This window comes from Panthera onca, chromosome D4 (genome assembly GCF_046562875.1).
Source record: "Panthera onca isolate mPanOnc1 chromosome D4, mPanOnc1 haplotype 2, whole genome shotgun sequence".
Classification (NCBI taxonomy): domain Eukaryota; kingdom Metazoa; phylum Chordata; class Mammalia; order Carnivora; family Felidae; genus Panthera; species Panthera onca.
The window spans coordinates 55967606-55984584 of record NC_138351.1 but is presented as its reverse complement, the minus strand read 5'-3'; the positions used below and the strand labels follow the sequence as shown (position 1 = coordinate 55984584).

At 40.8% G+C, this 16979-nt stretch overlaps 2 protein-coding genes across 2 annotated transcripts in view; one reads left to right on the top strand and one right to left on the bottom strand.

Moving 5' to 3' along the window:
• Nucleotides 1-5273: 5273 nt before the first annotated feature.
• DNAJA1 (DnaJ heat shock protein family (Hsp40) member A1) lies at nt 5274-16124 on the bottom strand. The gene is made up of 9 exons (XM_060609516.3): nt 16012-16124; nt 14780-14921; nt 14428-14605; nt 12546-12650; nt 11213-11440; nt 9337-9451; nt 7775-7890; nt 7381-7481; nt 5274-6512 (listed from the first exon to the last, which is right to left on the bottom strand). The coding sequence occupies exons 2-9, from the start codon at nt 14909-14911 to the stop codon at nt 6294-6296; spliced, it is 1194 nt and encodes a 397-aa protein (XP_060465499.1). The 5' UTR covers nt 14912-14921; nt 16012-16124; the 3' UTR covers nt 5274-6293.
• Nucleotides 15907-16979, top strand: part of APTX (aprataxin) — a 67538-nt gene continuing 66465 nt past the window's right edge. Inside the window, exon 1 of the mRNA XM_078436743.2 lies at nt 15907-16013. The gene's annotated coding sequence lies outside the window, so the exon portion shown is untranslated. The remainder of the gene's footprint in view (nt 16014-16979) is intronic.

Sequence of the window (16979 nt, the reverse complement as noted above, 5' to 3'; positions counted from 1 at the left end):
CATTTCAAGAAAGTGAGACCTTATTTGTGTAGACCTTTTATGCCTCCTTTTAAGTTTAGCACTCATTAGGTACAAATGAGTGGGGAAAGTTTTTTAAATGATTTACATTGTTGGGGCACCTTGGTGGCTCAGTCGGTTAAGTGTCCGACTCGTGGTTTCAGCTCAGGTCATGATCTTGCGGTTTGTGAGTGCGAGCCCCACATCAGGCTCTGGGTTGGCAGTGCAGAGCCTGCTTGGGATTCTCTCCCTCTCTGCCCCTCCCCTGCTCGCTCTCTTTCTCAAAATAAACAAACTTAAAAAAACAAAGTTTTATAGTGTTCTAATTTGCCTTTGAGTGAAATATAGCCTGATCTTTTGCCTGGCACAGTAATGCTCAATATTGGCTGAATTAATCCTTGGCAGCACTAAGAAATCCCTCTTCCTCAGTCATATTCCCAAAACTTTTTTTTCCTTTTGCCATTAAACCTGCAGCTTTTTGACAGTGTGTGCCATTTTGAGTTAAACATTAGCCATAAATCCATGAATTCAAGTGAATGTAGTTTCACAGCCCAGTGAAAAGTTTTCATGTAAGAAGTTTAAGGTGGAAAGAGGAAACAGCTTGTGCTAAGAATCCTTTAGAAATATCTTCAAGAAATTGGGATTTTATATTTAGCCCATGACCTTGTGAATGGTTGAGCAGTACTGTTAAGAATGAGAAACAACAGGCCTAAAGTGGAGTCCCTTGTGCTGGCCTTGTGCTAAGCTCCACACTGGCCAAGATTTAATACCTACCCAAACTGCAGTTTCGGCCTGTCCCAGGACTGTAATCATTAACCAGTGAATCTGGAATTCAGTATTTATGAGGTAATCTACCTGATAGACCCCCTCTGGCCCCCATAGGAAGGTAACCTTGCCTGAAACAATCCACTCTTGTTAGAGATCTCCTTTCCCCACCCCCTTCTGTGTATAAAAGCCTTTTGTTCTGTGCAGTTCTTCAGAACTCCTGTTAGATGGGATGCTGCTGGATTCATTAACTGCTGAAGTAAGTCAATTGGATCTCAAAATTTACTCAGTTGAATTTTGTTTTTTTAACAGTAACTTTGTGCTCACGAAGAACAAGAATCTAGTTGGTCAGCACATGTTCACTTATTCCTTCTTGGAATTTTATCAGACATCTGTTCTTGTACCTAGTGCTGAAGATGGCTTAGTAAGACCAGTTCCTGTCAGAACAGGGAAGAAATGCCAGCTAAAAGGTGTAATTGGAATGGTGGGATAGGAGAAGGGCACCTGATAATAAGCCCCACTGAGTTAGGAAAGGCTTCCTGAAGTTGACCATAAAAGGACCAGCAGGAGCTGTGGGTAAAGGGGTTTGGTGGTCAAAGTTAGCTGAAGGAGACTTCCAGGCACTGCAGTGTGGGATTCTTGCAATGCATGCAGTGTCTTGGGAGACCAGGTGAAGAGAGGCCTGGATTGAGAGTCATTAAATGTAACTTTTTTCTTAAATGAATTAACATAACAAAAGTAAAAAAAAATTAAGTCTTCCACCTTTCCCAGGAAACCCTTGTGCAACTGTCTGTAACTTCCTTTTGTACAAACCTAAAAGGTATTTGCACTTATTCTGCACATAGCTTTTCTTATGGGAGGGGCCCCAGGGACTGAGGCTGAGGTGAGAGAAGGGCCACCCTGGCTTCTGGACTCCCATGCCAGCCCGTACCACTGTCCAGCTCTCTGTGAGCTGCTTGAGGGCCTTAGACCCTCTAGGCACACAGTGGGGTCTCTGTGCCCTTGTTCCAGGTCTGGGTAAAGCAGAGCAGTGCTGGAACCTGGCTGGCCTGCATCCTTGGGCTAGGGAGTCTCTGATGAGCTGTGGGTACTGTGCACTGGCTGGAGCCAACTGTCAGAGGCTGGAGGTGTCTGTCTGATGGTACCACTGGACTGCTTTTTCACTTTACAAAGAGATGGCAGAGATCATGTTTGTTGGCCTCTTAACCAGTATCAACGGGAGAGGATAAGCAAATGGGAGTTTGATGGCAGTAACCAATGGCATACGGCAGTCCCTCATCTGGTTTCAGTTACATGCAGGCAACTGCGGCCCGAAAGCAGATGATCCTCCTCCTGACTTAGCATCAGAAAATCAAATGGAGCCTAACAGCATGTCATAATGCTTTAATCATTCACCTCTCTTCATCTCATGTGGGCATTTCATCTCACATCATCACAACGGTGAGTACAGTACTATTTTGAGACCACATTCACCTTTTATTACAGTATGTTCTTATAATTGTTCTATTTTGTTTTTGCTATTAATCTTACTGTGCTAAATTTATAAGCATTATAGGTACGTATGTATGTATAGGGAGAAACAGTGCATAGCGCTCAGGACTCTTCTAGGTTTCAGACCTCCACTGGGGGTCCTGGAACATATCCAAACTGTGTGGCAGGGTGGGGGCAGAGGTGGACACCCGCATTCTTCCGAAAACATGTTCCATCAGGTAGCTAGGAAAGTAGGTACTCTGCTGCAGCCTACAGATACAACTGGTATTTGTCTCCAGCACTTACAACTTAAAATACACGGCAGTAAAGTTTCCTTCAGTAGGGTAAGGATATTTGCCCTATTCCCCATTCAGTTGTTAAATTTGTATTTCTGGGGGCACCTGGGTGGCTCAGTTAAGTGTCCAACCCTTGATTTCCACTCAGGTCATGAGTTTCGTGGGTTTGAGCCCGTCAGCAACTGGGCTATCAGCACAGAGCCTGTTTGGCTCTCTCTGCCCTTTCCCCATTGGCTTCTCTCAAAATAAAAAAATAAATTTGTGACTCTGGATACATTGAAATCTGAGAATGGGATTTCAAGGCAACCTTTCTTTAAATCTCAGGTACAATTATCTTCTTCAGTTGCTTTTCAACTTGTACTAAGAGCCCTTCCTTCCTATGTAAGCAGCCTTGTTTAATTCTCTGAATTACTCTTATGAAGTACAGCCTATTATGGTTTCCATAATACACATGAAGAAAGGGACTTCCAGAGGTTCCCATACCTTGTTCATGGAGCACACACTGAAAGCCAGGTGCAATTCCAAAGCTCAATTTCTTTATTCTTTGAATCTGGCTGTTAGCTGCTTCTCTTTAGGTCTGGGAACAGGCAAAGAATGCGTGAATTGTGTCTCCACAATCCATTACAATTTATTTATTTACCTAACCCAGCCACAGGAAGTGAGATGAGTAAAAGAGCACTGACTGACAACTGGGACTGCAGTTTTTACCGGTAACTTACTTGGGCCAGAGCAGTGGTTCTGTCATCCAGTAAATAAATCAAAGGTAAATTTCAGGTCCTGTCCCTGACCTATGGAATCTGCAGTCGTGGCACTGGGGCTCATCAACCTTGCTGTTTTGAGATCCAGAACACTAGAGGGCAGTTTCTCCACTCCTAAAACGGATGTTTTGATTCTTGTTCTGCCTCACAAGGTTGTAGATATAATCCAGTTAAGTGATAACTGTTCAGGACTTAAGAAGCCCTTGAAAGAGCATCTTTATTTTGCTGTAGCTTGTTAGGTTTCATTCACTGTATTTTTACAACCTACACATTTTTCCTATATTATTTCAAAAAAGATATTGTGATGAAGTGTACATCTAAGCTGGGAAGCTCCCTGGTCTGAGCCTCAAACTTCTAACTGCAGTGTCAAAGGCTGCCATTATTGGACTTTCTCTTACCAATGCATTACCCTAGATGGTTAATAGGACTATGTCCCTATGTTGGTAGTGTTGAACTTTAGCTGTTGATAAACATCTTGGTGCTTAAGTTACTACACCCAGCTCCATGATGTTAAAATCCTGGCGTGGGGTGGGGGTGGGGCTCACATGTTTTTAAGTTTCCCAGGTAACTAAGTGTAGCCAAGGTTGAGAAGCAGTACCATATGCAGAAAAAGACCTGATGCTAATTTCACATACAGGAAGATCTGCCACCATGTTCCATTAGCACCCTCATGGGACATTCTTATTCCCTACAAGTATGAGTGGATGGGGAAGGCATCAGAGCAAGCATTAGTGCTAGGGCCAGGAACTCCACTTGTGTGGATGCACATGCATTCCTGTAGCAGACTTGGTCAGAGTTGTAAGAGATGACCTTGGTCCAAGTTCTCAGGGGCAGCTTTTAGACTACAAACTGTTTCTGCCTTTCCTGGTTAACTATTTCCTTTTCAGATTTCTATTTTTCTTTTATTTTTATACTGTATAATTCAGTAGCATTACATTAGTAACATTCACAACCTTGTAGAACCATCACTGTTTATCTAAAACTTTATCACAACCAATTAAGCATTAACCATTCATTCCTCTTCCCCCTAGCCCTTGGTAACTGGTCTATGAATTTGCCTTGATAGGTCATTTAAGTACACATACACATACAATAATTTGTCCTCTCACACACGTACCATCACATTTTGTCCATTAGTTGGGTATGGGTTTGCTCCCCCTTTGGCTACTGTGAATTTTACAAACAACACTGGCAACAAGTATCTCACTTAGCCAAGGAGTCAATTACTAACTGTAGGCTTTTTGAGAAACTGCTCAACTTTTCTATAAGAGATGCACCATTTTACATTCCTACCAGTGAGGTACTGGGTCCCAATTTCTCCACGTTTTCACCTATTTTCATTTTGGATTAGTAGGTGTGAAGTAGTATTTCACTGTGGTTGTAATTTATAGTTGCCCTCAATGACTGATGTTAAACATGAGGATTTCAATTTTTTAAGATGTTATATGTATTACAACTCAGGGTTCTTTGGAGAAATTTAAGATTTCTGGTCATACTTTGTTGTGTTTTCCTGCGTACCTGGCATCATACCCAAACAGAAGGGTAGCTGTATGGTACTAAAAATGACAATCTAAAAATAACAGGTTATTAATTATTTCACTATGACAAACACTGGAAGTGTGAAAACTATGTTTTAGTTTCTCCTTTTTAACTCAAATGTGCTCTATGAGAGAAACTTCGATGTGGGCCACTTCTGGAGAAATGTTTAACCTTACTGATTACAGGAGATGCAGCACAATCAGGATAAATGGGTAAAAACTTTCACATTTTCACACTAGTGTTTGCAAAGTTTTTAAAAACCCTTTTGGCTCATTACTTACCCCTCACCCACTTTCACTCCCCACCCTTGTTTAACATTCAACTATAGTTAAGTACCATTTTCAATTACCCATTTAACTAGTTAAATGACAAATTACCTATCTTAATTAGTGAAAAGCCAATGCTTTTAATCTAGGGGAAAAAAAAGCCTGTAGTGACACACTGGAAATGATTTGTAATCAGTATATTAAGGAGACATTCATACATTTCAAGAATTGCTTAATTCTGATATCCAGATTTAAGCTTGTGAACATGACTTTTAAACATACAATTAAAGCTATTCATCATAATTTGCTATACTACCAACATTAAATTACAGTTACTTCGGAGCGTAAGTTAAATTGTTTAAAGTAAGCCTGTAACATACCTAAAACACCTTCCTAGCTCATACATGCAAATTTACTTTTCTGTGTAAATATCTCTTCACTCTAAGTTACCCTGCTCCTGAAGTCACTACTCTGAAGCTTATCATGGTCCAAAGAGAAGGAAAAAAAGTGTAACCAGGACTGGTGTGTGTGTATATATATATATATATATATGTTAAATATATATATATTAAAAAAAAAAAGATGGCACAGCAGAAGGGAATGCAATTCTACAAGTGCAAGTCCTCAAACAGCAGATTATGATAAACCCCTTCTTTAGAAAGGTATCCTTTCCACCACTGATACCACAGGCCAAATTACACAGCATGCCATCTTTAAGTAACAGTTGAGGCAACAGAATAAATGCAGAAGCATCACAATGAATCCCACTTAATAGAACTACAGACCAACACTTGTCTACAAATTCTTTTTCTGATTGCCAATTAAACAAGTTTTAACTTCATAGCTTAACAATTAAGGGTCATACACTGAAGTCAATACATTTACCTAGCATTTTCAGTCTAAACTAGTTCATGTACATAGAGCTGAAATCAATTACAAGGTCGGGCCTCTAACAAATGCTAGGGGAGATTTTTTAAAAGTAGTTTTTACAAGTATTAAACTTATCTTGCACACTGAATTCATCATACATACAGGGCAAAGTCAGAGCTTTTATATTTTTTATTCTTCATTTAACTTTTAAAACACTACTATAGTTGAATATTAAAACAAAAACAATAATAGCAAGTAGTGAGCTATGATTATAGTCCTTCATTCGTTCACTACTGCATATAAAATGCCAGCAGTGTTCTTCACTGGCCCCATTAAGAGGTCTGACACTGAACACCTCCCCTAGGGTGATGTTCATCATCCTCATATGCTTCTCCATTGTAATGGCGCCTTCTTTCCTGATTTGGATCAAAGTCCACCAGTTCTACCTGGTCCATTTCATCAGTCTCTTCTACTTCCTTCCTCTCAGGTAGGAGCTTTTCCAGCAAAGACAGTTTATCAGGAGAGAGAAAGCCATTCTCAGGGAAGTTTACCTATAAAAAGAAATCTCCACTGTAAGTTCCATTTGATTTACTTAACCAAGTAGCTCCTTAGACATATTACCATTGACCCATTTTCCCCAGAAAAACACTTGAGAACATTATCTTTTGGTGAATCTGCCAATCCCAAGTTAGAACACATGTTCTAAAAGGCACAAAAACATCTAGCTAGTATAGCCTTAACTAGAATTTAAGGCATTAAAAAAAAAAAAAACAAACCCTCATCGGAGTAAAACTGCACTGTGATGATTATGGTTCTATTCAGCCAATGTAAGAACCCACACTAAAACATACTAATTCCTTGTAACAGAATTTAAACAAAGCTATTCATCTTCACAAAAGCAGTCCTTTTCCCAAAAATGTTTTTTAAATTTCTTAAAAAGTATACTTTTGAGACAGAGCATGAGTAGGGGAGGGGCAGAGAGACAGGGAGACAGAATCCGAAGCAGGCTTCAGGCTGAGCTGTCAGCAGAGCCCAATATGGGGCTCAACCAATGAACCGCGACATCATGACCTGAGCTGAAGTCGGACACTTAACCGACCAAGCCACCCAGGCAACCCCAAAAATGTTTTTAATAAAAGCTGTATTTGTTGGTCAAGGGCCAATTTAAGATTGAAAAAAAAATGGTTGGGGGTTGCTTTATGAACCATCCTATTAACCAAGTACTGTAGTATTTTGCCAAAAACTCACAATAGCTAAGTACTTCTGCTGAACTAAATATAAGATCCTAATTATAGCCTTGTGTTAGCTCATTTCTTCCCGAACAAGAGACTATAATGTGCTTTACCATCCAGAAATGTAATTGTTATATTTTAATAAGCTAATCATTGTCAAGTATTCCCAGGCTACTTTATAGCTTACCTTAAATTCGATGATTAGGCGACCCTTTTCGTATGGTCTACGATAAATTGGCATGCCTTCATTCAGCACACACTTGATATCTCCATGCTTGACAATCTGACCTAAAAACATAGAAGCCAAGTTTTATTAAATACAGTCACATTTTTATGAGGTGGGGAAAATAAAGAGGAATGTCCTACCTCACTGACAGGAATAAATATATGTGAAGCAATCCAATTACCTTTCAGTTTTTAGGGGCTTCCTTAAGAAACCCAATTACCATACAATTTCAGCTCAGCTCACGGGAGAGACTTAATTGAACAAGTAATTATACTAGTTTTCTCAGTGCCTATATACTAGCTAGCAGCAGACCGCGAAAATACTGTAACAGACAAGCTCATCTAAGTTATCATACCTGGATGAGAGGTAATGACAATGGTTCTGTTGTCTAGAGTAGATATTGGCTTTTGAAAGCCGCACAGTGCTTCAACCAGCTGTATGTCCATACACATGAAAAGATCCTCTCCTCGCCTGTTATCAACATAAATATGACATACACTCAATTCTCTCAAATCACCAGTGATTAGAAGTACCACAACAGGCAAATCCGTTTTCTTAACAGCAAGCAAGGGTATCTTTCACAAAAAAGTCCTCTCTCCCAATTCTCAAAACAGCTGTGATCTAGAAACAGCAAATACATGAACCCTGCCAACCATTTCCTGGATAAGACTTTAGAATCTTTCCACTCATTCTAGGTAGCCTCTACTACTTACCATCCCCATTACCTAATTTTAAATCTGGTTTCTTAACAAGGGGGAAAAAATTTTCCCACAACTGCAGCTAAAAAAAAAAAAAGTGCTGATATTAAGAAGGAAAGGACATAGTGTGAGGCAGAACAGACTCCCAACTGGGTCCTGGATTTAGGTTCTGTGAAATTAAATAATGGGGATGACCAATTCCAAATGATAAAAGAATTTTTTACTGACCTACATGAATTACTAATATAGTGCTTTGCATATTATGAAATACCTTTTGTATTTTGTATAGCCCACTTCCTCCTTGGGCTTAGACTTTCTTTTCCAGTTCATATTAGTAAAATAACTTATCCACAGAGTACTCTCCAAATAAAATTTGTAGATTCAGGGGTGCCTGGGTGGCTCCGTTGGTTAAGCATCTGACTCTTGATTTCAGCTCAGGTCAACAGTTCCTGAGTTCGAGCCCCACATCGGGCTCTGTGGGGACAGCACAGACCCTGCTTAGGATTGTTTCCCCCTCTCTCTCAAAAGCAAGCATTAAACAAACAAAAACAAAACTAGTAGATTCACCTCAAATGACCCTATCAAAATCCTGACTTTGATAGCATTTCCCATTATTTAAGACACTTATAGGAATGTTCTTTTTCACTAACTCAAAACCAGTTCCTTCAGATGTCATTCCCAACAGATTTACAGGATCCCTACTCTCGTCTAAAGCTTTAAATTAGCAATAGCTATATATTTAACACATGGGTTAACAAATCCTTGTTCTTAACTGTAAGATCATAAACAGTATCATTTCACAGCAACAGACCTCAATTTATATACTAATTTAGTTTTCTACAGAGAAGTTTCTATACATTTATTTACAATTAAAAGCAACTCAACTTATCACAAACTCTGGACTAAAAGGGGCAAAAGGTTTAGGTCATTTCAAATTAACTGCTTACACAAAGACTATTTATATTCATACAAAACACTTCTTTAAAAAAAGCATATCCTTTAGGTAACGATTTACCTAAATTTACCCAAAAACCAAAATCTGATCTTTTTTTGTTTGTAGCCTACTGAAACAATGGCTAACAGCCTTTTAGAAAAGGTATCACATATAACCTAACTCTACTACACTTTTCTACAGTATTTCCAGTAAGTTTTTAGAGTAATGAAAAGCACATTTAAAAAAAATGCAATTTGTCAGTTTGAGTAATTGGTAAGTTTTTACCTAGTAAAAACAGCATGGTCCTTCTGATCTAAAACAATGATAATATCTCCTGGTTCCAGTCCAGGTTCTTGGTCTCCTTCACCATGGAATGTTATCTTCTGACCATCTTTCATGCCTAAAAACAAAAGATTAGTTTTACACTCTTATTTAACATCCAACCAATGTCAGAATCTTTATTAAGAAATTGGTGCATGTTTGTGTATGCCTGGAAAAAAATGCTCAAAGTCTTTGTGGATGCTAAATTTACCGAAATGACTAAGAATGCCCACATGATTCAATCAGGCCAATTTCTTACTGAAGAAAGTGATCATAGGGGAGAACACCAACCATAGACGCAAACCCACGTGAGGCTCCAAATCTCAGAGCTGCTATTTACTGCTAGCTGGATTACCCTGGGGAAGCAAGTTGCAGAACATTCCAAAATACCAACTTTCCCAGACACCTACCTCATCAGGACTGTTTCGAGGATTAAATAAAAAAGCCCATGCTGCCACCAAATCAGTTAACTGGCAAACATAACCATAATAATTAACAATAAACATTACTTATACCCAGCTTGTCTCCTGAACCAATCACTGAGGGGACCCAAACAAGAGCCACTGTTTTACATATTATGAAAGATATGAAACCTCTATTATGTAGCCAAAACTGTAATGAATATCCATCAAACTAGATCCAGCAGATCATTTCATGACTAATCCTTCATGTATTATAGTACCTTCACCCATGTTCCCCCCTCCATTTAAAAAAAATTCTTTTCAGTGCTTATTTTTGAGACAGAACATGAGCAGGGGAGGGGGCAGAGAGAGAGGGAGACACAGAATCTGAAGCAGGCTCCTGGCTCTGAGCTGTCAGCAGAGCCAGATGCGGGGAAATGGGGCTTGAACTCACGACTCGAACCGTAAGAGATCATGACCTGAAGGAAAATGGATGCTTAACTGACTGAGCCACTCAGACACCCTTCCCCCAATCCCTTTTTGAAGCAAAACCTAAATGCGTGAGGATGTATCTCTAAAAAACTAAGAACTTAAACCACAATACCAGTATTACATAGGAGAAAACGAACAGTTTGTCTTTATTCTTGAGGCCAAGTTGCTGTCTTGTTACAGCAGTGAAGCAATTCAACTGTACTTGGTTTTGCTCGATGTTCCACTACTGTAAAAAGCATGGATAAAAGCAGCAAATATGGCTTCACTTACAACTAATGCTCTCCTAAAAACACTGTTGGTAGCAAAAGGGATGTTCTATCAAAGCAAAAAAATCCAAACCTGACTACACATGGACCAACTGAGAGAGGGAAAAAAAGTGAAAGGAGGGCAGTACCATAAATCACACAAAAGAACATTACAGAGGCTTAAGTTAATGCAGATTTACGTAGTAATATGCAATGAGGTTCATATCGACAATTCCGTATTAGTATGCACATTATGTAATAGTTTCATTTTAAATTAGCCATGTCTGAAAGACATTGCTACATGTTCATAAGTTCTTGTTTACCAGTTAAAACATGTTCATTAGTTTAGAACAATTTCAAGAAAATAGGAGACCCCCTGAATTCTTCACCTAAACCCCCCCATCCTTAAAAGAAGGCACATCCTGGAGTGCCTGGCTGGTTCAGTCAGTGGAACCCATGACTCAATCTTAGGGTTGTCAAGTTTGAGCCCCACTGGTAAGTGTAGAGAATACTTAAAATCTTTACAAAAAAAGAAAAAAAAAAAGGCATATCCTTTAATCTAGCAGTTCCCAAAGAAATAGTTATTTCAGTTACAAGTGGAAGATCTAATGATTTAATAGAAGAAAATTAAGTTTAGAACATTATTCAATCATTTGCTGATATCAGTGTTCTATCAAAATAAGAAAGTGACTGAGAACTCACCTTTGTCAATATGAACTTCTAGAATCTTCTTTTCTCGAACTATCTTCCTTCCATTGCAGCTTTTACATCTATCTTTAGGACTGATCCGTTCCCCATGGCCCTGGCACTCCATGCACACAGATTGAATTTGCTGAACCATTCCAGGTCCTATCTGATGAATTCTTATTTGCATTCCAGTACCTCGGCAATTGGGACAACATTCTACCGCTCCTTTCTTACCACCTCGGCCTAAACAGTTTAAAAAGAAATGTTGGAATTTAGTATTGGATATGATGAATGTTTTAATATTAATCAAAGTTCTTAAACACTACATTCAGTTTCCAAGGTTTGATGGAATGCTGTCCTAAAAATCTACGATTCAGCCTTTTTATATTTCACAAAATATAGCCACCACCAGCTTCAGTTAATAGATAACATTTTCATTGTCTTTCCAAAGAACCATTTCAGATTTTTAAATTTTTTTTAATGTTTATTTATTTTTGAGATATAGACAGAACATGAATGGGGGAGGGTCAGAGAGAGAGGGAGACACAGAATCTGAAGCAGGCTCCAGGCTCTGAGCTGTCAGCACAGAGTCCAATGTGGGGCTCGAACTCACAGACCGTGAGATCATGACCTGAGCCGAAGTCGGACGCTTAACCCACTGAGCCACCCAGGCGCCCCCAGATTTTTGTTTTAAACATGTGCTCCCAAAGCACAATTTTTAGAAATACTTTATCTGTGAGATGAGAACATTTTAAAGCATGTATTCTCTTTAGAAAATACCTTTATTTCAAACAAGTAACTTAAGATTACATGTTCTCACCCAGAAACTGGTCTAAACAGTTAAGTGTCCAAAAAAGAAGACACTGTTTAAACCATTATTACAAATCAGGGAAGCCATTAGAATGACATAAGAGTTTTAAAGAGAACAGAAGTGTTCAACTCTGAATAATGTTGAGGAAAAAAGACACCACAAATTAGATTGATCCCAACTGTATTTAAAACATACAAGGGGCCCCTGAGTGGCTTAGTTGGTTAAGGTCCAACTTCAGCTCAGGTCATGATCTCATGTTTCATGAGTTCAAGCCCCACATCAGGCTCTGTGCTGTCACAGCAGAGCCTGCTTCAGATCCTGTCTCCCTTTCTCCTTGCACCCCTCCCATCCATAATAAACAAACGTTAAAAAAAAAAAAAATGGAATAAAACACACACGTGGAAAAAGGTGGTGGATTCAGGAGGTTTTCTTCATACTCGTACTCTCCAAGATTTAGGTAGAGTACTGTCAGTTTTATTTATCTAGAAGAGCTTTGGTCTCATTTTCACTTATAGTAAAGGTGTGAAAAGACCATACCTTCACATTTGTCGCAAATCACATTCTTTTGCAGAGCTAGTTTTCTTGTTGCACCATTATATAAATCTTCTAAGGTTACAGAGAGCTGATGCACAACATTTTTACCTAGAATGAATGACCGCTCGTTAAAAATCGAAGACATTTCTTATGTTTGTGTTCATTGCACTTTAAAAATAGTAAAGAATAATGAAAGACTAGTCTCACAGGACACATCTGTTGAGCACCTATCACATACATAGAAGTTGGCCACATTATCACACGTGATCCACGAACTATGATGTAATTTCAGTTGAGGAAAACTGGGTGACATTGAATAATCTGCCCGAGGACATATATGTGGCCATCTTATAAACCATGCTAATCAAAAACCTCAACTGCAAAATCACTTGGGAAATCGATGTTATTTAAATAGGTTTCACAATAAATTAATCCAAACTGCATTTCTGTCCTAATATACTCTAAACCTTTCACTTAGTATTGTATTGAACATGGCCAACCATTTCTTCATCCAAAAATCCTTCAGCACAGAGTTCCAACTAAACAAAATTCGCCAGGAAAGCAGACATATTTATTCAGTCTCTACAGAAGGCTATTAATTTCCACTTCTTTCTGAAGCGTGGCATATTTACTTTTGGGGCAACAGTAAAGACTGTATTTCTCATACAGTCCTATTCAATACACCTACAACAATAGAAACGTTTTATATCCATGATATCTAATACAGTAGCCACTAATCACATGTAGCTATTTAGCACCTAAGAATGGCTACTATACAGAAATTTATTTAAATGTGGCCAATGGCTATAAAGCAGTGCCATATCTCACCTCAAAATGTGAAACGGAAAATAGAGATTGCATAAAGGATACAAAGGCTACAAAGAAGTCACTTGCCAATAGTTAATAAGTTCCTAGCTAATGATTCTTCCACAATGACTTTTATCCACCAGGAATGAGTACTGCCTTAAGCCTCAGTGAAAAACCTCCCTCACTCTTATCTGCAGAGCATGCCTAAAGAGTATTATTAGTTTCCAATGAAGCACCATTAACTGCATCCTTTAACTCCTAGCTCCACCTTTGGTTCTGTGTCAAATACAGGTCCATGTAGTTGATTCTGGCATGCTAAAAACTGCCCTTCTTTACCTTTATAGATTTGAGACTACAGAGAAGGGAGAGCAAACAATTCCTGAAGTGTGACTTATCCTCCAGTTTCATGACCAAAAAACCTTTTAATGGGAGTCAGACTTTGCTAGTCCATTCCTTAAAAAAATTAAAAAATCAAAACAAAACAAAAAAAACCCAGCTGTTTTTCTGTGGGACAAATCATCCTAAGTAATTAACTTTGATTACAAATTGTTTTAAGTTCCTTAACTACATTTTTGTTAAATGTTAGGGGTACATATTTTAAAATATTTTAAATTGAAGCGAGATTAAACAGACTGTAAGCTACTGGGAGATAATAAAAGCTAATCCAGACTCTGATGCCTTGCTACATATGACCCTGAGGAAATTTTAAATTTCTGAATTTTAACTCACTTTGAACAAGGCCACCACCTCCAACTGGGCTGGAGGGTGGGGGAGGGGTCAAATATCTCTAAAAAGGGTTTTGAATACTATGTTCCTATACTCTATTCCTTTACCTAAGGGTTGCTAACCTTCCAAATGTCATACATATTGGAGAACTTTACAAGCACTTGTTACAACTTGATTGACTTAGCTGTTTTTGGTTACATCTCACTTTAAAAAATTACATCAAAGTGGCACTTTGTCAGTTTGCAACTTTATACCAACATGTAAACAAGCATTTCAAACAGGTGATTTCTCAACAATTTACTTTCACAAAGGGCTACTTTAATTTGCTGCATGTGGACTAGGTTATTCTTACCTCTCCTCTCTCTCTGCATCCTTCCTCCTCCTCCAAAAAACATATCAAAGATGTCCATGGGGGAGCCAAAACCACCACCTGCTCCACCTTCTTTAATTGCCTGTTCTCCTCCTTTGTCATATAATTCCCTTTTCTTCGCATCAGAGAGCACTTCATAAGCTTGAGAAATCTGTTTAAACTGTTTGAGAAAGAAAATTTCCCTTCAGAAAAAAAGTGTTGCAAAAACAATCACTGTATTACACATACTCATTGTCAGACTGCAATGGAAATAGTATATACCTGGCAAAGAATTACACAGCTACATTTAAGACTGAACACATAAGAAAAAAAAAAGTAGGAGTACATCACTTGCCTTCTCTCCTTCATTTGGATTCTTGTCAGGGTGGTACTTCAAAGCCAATTTCCTGTAAGCCTTTTTCAATTCTTCCTGGGTGGCATTGGGTTTGACCCCCAAAACATCATAGTAAGTAGTTTCTTTCACCATTTTCTACAGCCTGAAATAAAATGCGATTTTAACTTTCAACTATTAATTTTAATTAGGAAAAGTCAGAATTAAGGCAGAGAAATCTTCCCTTTCCCAAATCTGATAGAACACTACCTTCCCTAAACTTCAGAGAAGGTAACAAATCCTTTGGTAATTCAGCGATAAATTCTTACTAAATGTCGGCTAGTAATTATCAGGGAATAATTCACAGGCCTTTCTCTGTAGCAGCTGGTCCCCACTCTCCCACAGGAAAGCTCCATACTTAACGCCACTATTATCCGGATTCTTCCTGTTTCTCTTTCCCAGTATGACAGCAGTAATCAAAAAGAGCACCAATAGGCTCAGTTCTTACGTTATCCTTATCTTCCGGTAAATCGGATAAGCCCTACACTCCCTAGATAAAAAAACATTTGGACACGGGGGAGGAGGGAAAGGAGTGGTTTATGAAACTGATTTTAAGCCACCACAAAGCAAGCTCTCCCCCCGGCAACCTTAAGGGTGTTTCTCAATCAAAGAACTTATAGCATCTCTACTTTCACTACCGAACACCTCTCGCCCCCACGAGTCAGCGTAGTTTCCATGGTGTTAGGTTGCCCCCTACGTTAGGTGCAGACCGTTACGGTTTTCTTCCTCCCACCTGGGACCGAAGGGGTGGGAGAACCCCAGCCAGCCCTCAACAAAGAGGAGCTCGGAGAAGCCACCGCAGCCTCCGCCCCGCTCCCTCCGCAGCCCCTCGCCCCCTGGCTCCTTCCGCGCGTGCGCGAATGGTCGCCCACCCCCAGCAAGCCGGAGCAGAGGGGACGCGGGGGCGCGCACGGAAGGGGGGTCGATTGGAAAGCTGAGGGCTCCAAGTCCTTGGGGACCTCGGGCTAAATAGAGTGGAAAATGCTTCAGGAAACATCTCGAGCCCACTCACCGCGTGCGGAGGACTGCTGCGGCAACACACCAGCCCTCCCAAAAAGAAAATCGTGAATACAGGAACCGACAACCCTCCCGCCCACGCGGAGTCAACCGCCTCCGACCGCGGCTCCATCCGGCTTCCCCGTGCCGACAATGGTGCCGGCCTTGGGACGAGTGGAAGCGCGAGAGCTGAAACTCACCGGTGAGGGGGCCGAGGCCGGTGTGGGGGAGCGGGAAGGAGCGCGTTGCTGGGCGCAGCTCGGGCAGCCGCCGCTCCTCCGCTTTTCAGCGAGCGTTCTGGAAAGTTCCGCCCGGCGCGCCGCAGCCGTCGTCTTTTGTAGCCGAGTCCTGGCGCGTCACTCGACGGAAGTCCCGCCCCTTTCGCCGCTGCCACCGCCCCGCGGTTACCTAGGCAACGGCGCGGGGGCGCTCGGACTGGGAGGAGCTGTGCCGAAGGGCCTTGTGGGGGTGGGCGCAAGCCTTGGTTCCTGGCGCTCGTGGAACTTTCTGGAGTTCCTTCCTCCACCCAGTGGGCCGGGGAGCGCGGAAGTCTTGGGCGGGAGCGGGGATTGCTTAGGAGCGGTGCAGTACCTGGCCAATTCCGGAATCCCAAATGCGCGGGGCCGTGGCTGCGGCCTGTGATGGCGTGGAGGGCTTGGGAACAGAGCCCCGTGAGGGAGCGGAATTCGGAACGAGAACCTCTCAGAACAAAGCCCTCCCTTCCTCCTCCCCGCCGGCCCCTCTTTTGCCTCTTTGGGCGTCTCTAACTGGCTTTGTTCCTCAGCCTTGAGATTCTGGAAGCCCGCTGGGGAAGAAATGCCGAGCAAAGGGGTTTGGGCTTGTTTTGGGCAACCTCACAGGCCTTGGATCTTGCTCCTTTTTACGCGTAGCCCGTGGCCTTGTAATCCATCAAGTTGCAAGTGGGAGGAGTTCTTTGTGAAAGTCCTGTCTCCTGTACACATGTTATTTGCCTTGGCCCTGGCTGTGTCCTACACGTTGGACACAGGGAAATGTTGGAAATGCCTTGGTGCAAACTTAGGGCCTTGGACTCCTGGCCTGGCATTCACCCTGTTGGCTAGAGAGGGGCAGCAAGCGTGGCTAACAAGTCGTTTTAATTGACCTAAATTTTAAGCCCTACCAGTCTGTAAACTTGCGTTTACAGTCTGTA